The 3,498-nt window shown below is 46.0% G+C and overlaps 2 protein-coding genes across 2 annotated transcripts in view; both read left to right on the top strand.

Annotated features, from left to right (window-relative positions):
• Positions 1-2,797, top strand: part of LOC107104264 (dynamin-1-like) — a 26,064-nt gene extending 23,267 nt beyond the window's left edge. Inside the window, 1 exon segment of the mRNA XM_015404233.1 lies at positions 1,267-2,797. Coding sequence (XP_015259719.1) covers positions 1,267-1,327 — 61 coding nt within the window. The 3' untranslated portion in view covers positions 1,328-2,797.
• Positions 2,798-3,024: 227 nt separating this feature from the next.
• The window catches only part of LOC107104265 (rap guanine nucleotide exchange factor 1-like), a 25,972-nt gene continuing 25,498 nt past the window's right edge, over positions 3,025-3,498 (top strand). The window contains exon 1 of the mRNA XM_015404234.1: positions 3,025-3,067. The gene's annotated coding sequence lies outside the window, so the exon portion shown is untranslated. The remainder of the gene's footprint in view (positions 3,068-3,498) is intronic.

Consider the following 3,498-nt stretch of genomic DNA (forward strand, 5'->3'; position numbering starts at 1 on the left):
TCTTTTGCCCCTCCCTTTTAGTTATCCATCCATCCATCCATCAATCATCCATCCATCTATCATCCATCCATCATCCATCCATCCCTCCATCCATCCATCCGTCATCCATCATCCATCCATCCATCATCCATCCATCCCTCCATCCATCCATCCGTCATCCATCCATCCATCATCCATCCATCCATCCATCAATCATCCATCCATCTATCATCCATCCATCATCCATCCCTCCATCCATCCATCCATCATCCATCCATCCATCATCCATCCATCCATCCGTCATCCATCCATCCATCATCAACCAGCCTTCTTTCCTTCTGTCTGTCTACAGACATATGCCAGTCTGTCTGTCCGTTCTGTCCTGTTTGTGTGATCCTGCTCTACCACTACCATATAAGGCAAACAGGAAGCTGTCAGGTCTGTGGTTGACCCCTCCCCCTATTGAACATTTATGGTTATTCTTTCAGAATCTCTATCAGTGACCAGTGAGGAGTTCACCAATGGTACGTCAGCTGTCTGTTTGATGTCACCGTCTGTTCGTCTCATTCTCCAATCAGATTTAATCTCTGTGACCCCGCCCACTCCCCCTGCATCACCATTGGTCATGTGACTGATCTGTCCTTGGTGCTGAAGCTGTTTGTCTGCGTTTATTTGTTTCTTGTTTGTCGTCAGTCACAGATCTTCTCCATCCCAACCCACCAGATCAGCCTCTGACTCCGTCCCATGACTCCGCCCTCTGGCTCCACCTTATGACTCCGCCCTCTGGCTCCACCTTCTGACTTAACCCTCTGGCTCCACCTTCTGACTCCGCCCTCTGGCTCCACCTTCTGACTTAACCCTCTGGTTCACCTTCTGACCCCACCTAATCACATACACTTAAGCACAGTTTTATTCCCCACCAGTTCACGTCTCAGGGTAATAAACCCCTAGCAGAGGTACCCACCCATGTTCTGTTGCTCCAGTTGGTTCCAGGCAGTGACAGAGCTCCACTGATGTTTCCAGTCTGGTTCTGTTTGGCATCAGCTGGGTTTGGTTCTGGGTTCTTCAGCCTTCACAGTGGGCTCTGTTGGGTTTGATCCAGTTGGTTTTAAACCTGGATTCCATCTGTAACTGGTCCTCATCCACTGTATGAAACCATCTGGTCCTGCTCCAGTTCATATTGGTTCCTGTTAGGGTTGAACTGGTTCTGATTGTCCCAGTCCTCCCAAACCACTCTAGTTATTGGTCTTCACTCTGTTCTTTCCTGTCCGATTTGTTGTCTCCCAGTCGTCCCAGTAAAGGTAGCCCCGCCCACGGAGAGAGCCCCCAGTCGTCTATGGAGGGTTGAGCTGAGGACCCTCTGAGTGTTTGTGTCCGTTTGTGATTATTGGTGTTCATGTTGATGACCATAAGAAGCTTGTTGTGATGAATCCAACCGTCTGCTGTCTGAGGAGAGGCGGCCTAGCTCCCTTTCTGTCTCGCTGTGGACATGGACAACTCCAGGGACGTCCTAAAAACCAAGACCTGTCGATCTGCCCTGGATCTTCCGGTCCATCTGGGATCAATTATGGACTTTTGTCTTCAGTTTCCTGGTTGGTCTCCAGGCTGGAGCTGAGATGTTCTGAGAAGTTTCTTTACAGTGTAAAGTTTTATTTATTGTCCATTTCTTGGTTATTCATGATCTGCTGCTTTTTTTTGATCATTTGTTCTGTTGGACCTGGTTTGAGCTGTTGGACTAATTTCTGATTTGAGTTCTTACTGATCAAATGTGGTTTGATCCAGCTGGTCTCCACCGATCCAGTCCTGTGTATGAATGGTTCTACCTCATCCAGACTCATCCCTACAGATACCAGTGGGTCAGATCTGGTTCCAACTGGCTTCACTAGATCAGATCTAGTTCCAATCGGATTCAGTGGTCAGATCTAGTTCAAACTGGTTTAAGTGGGTCATATCTGGTTCCAACCAGCTTCAGTGGCTCAGATATGGTCCCTGCTGGCTAGAACCAAATGGTTCTAATTGGGTAGACCTATTCCAGTAGACCCCACTGAGACAAGCTGTTTACTGTGGGTCTGAAATGGTTCCAGTCTTATCTCCATATGAGGCCACTTTCTGAACCAGTTTAGATCCCAGTTTCCCAAACACCTGTGCATTGTCTTCTGGAAGAATCTTATAAAAATTCCTTTGATTTTATTTCAAGGAAACTTTTCAAAGTGTCATTTTCTGGGGTTCTCCATGCAGAGATTTAAAAGCCAAGTTCGGACCTCCAGCTGTGCCAGCAACAGCTGAAGAACCTGTTTAGATCCTGGTCTCTCATTCAATATTGTGGTGTTATTGTTGTATTAAAGTTTATATCAACTGCAATCAAACTAGACTGAGATATGTGTACCAGAACAATCCTTCAAAGATCCTCAGGGTGGACTTCATTTCAGAAACAGCCTGTCCCACCTATCACCTGGGATCATCAGCCAATCAGAGCAGAAGCAGAGGAACCAATAGAAAGCCTAGAGTTTAAAACATTTCTGTCCTGTTGGTTCTGATATGCCGAATATTTGATGATCTGATGCTTCTGAAGTCCTGAATGGTTTCTGATGAGCCAAGCAGCAAGGATCTGATGGATCTTCTCATCTATGTTTTCTCTTGGTGTTGTGATGATGGTGGCGTGTTAGAGGAGCTCCATGTTAGCGTGTGCTAGCCGTGTTGTGTTCTCAGTGTTAGCATGTTGATAACCTGCTGCAGGTTCCTGTTAAACTCTGATGATGTAAAATACTCTGACTCTGTAACTCTGTGCATCATGTGACCAAAACATGTTAAACTCAATAAAGTTCTGTCGATCAAAACCAGCGGCCTCATGTCGTTTTTTCCTCTGAGCCGAACAAGTTTCACTAGAAATAATTAGTTTCAGTTCAATAAAAACTAAAAACATGGAGGTTAGAACATGGAAACGGACCTGTTGAACCTGGAAACAGACCTGTAAAAAATGGAGAATAGAACCTGCACACAGACCTGTGGAACATGGAGGTTGGAACCTGGACACGGACCTGAAGAACATGGAGGATAGAACCTGGAAACAGACCTGTAGAACATGGAGGTTAGACCCTGGACATGGACCTGTTGAACCTGGACACAGACCTGTAAAACATGGAAGATATAAACTGGACACAGATCTGTAGAACAAGGAGGTCAGAACCTGGACACGGACCTGAAGAAAATGGAGGATAGAACCTGGACACAGACCTGTTGAACCTGGACAAAGACCTGTAGATTTTTGGGGTTACAACCTGGACAAGGACCTATTGAACATAAAGGATATAACCTGGACACAGACCTGTAGAACAGCATGTTAGAACCTGGAAGAGGACATGTAGAACATGGACGTTGGAACCTGGAAAAAGACCTGGAATCTGTAACCTGGACACTGCCCTGTAGAATATGGAGGTTAGGACCTGGACACAGACTTGTAGAACAGCAGATTAGAACCTGGAAAAGGACCTGTAGAACATGGAGATTTGAACCTGGACA

This window comes from Cyprinodon variegatus, unplaced genomic scaffold (assembly GCF_000732505.1).
Source record: "Cyprinodon variegatus isolate N-32 unplaced genomic scaffold, C_variegatus-1.0 Scaffold1672, whole genome shotgun sequence".
NCBI classification, from domain to species: Eukaryota; Metazoa; Chordata; class Actinopteri; order Cyprinodontiformes; family Cyprinodontidae; genus Cyprinodon; species Cyprinodon variegatus.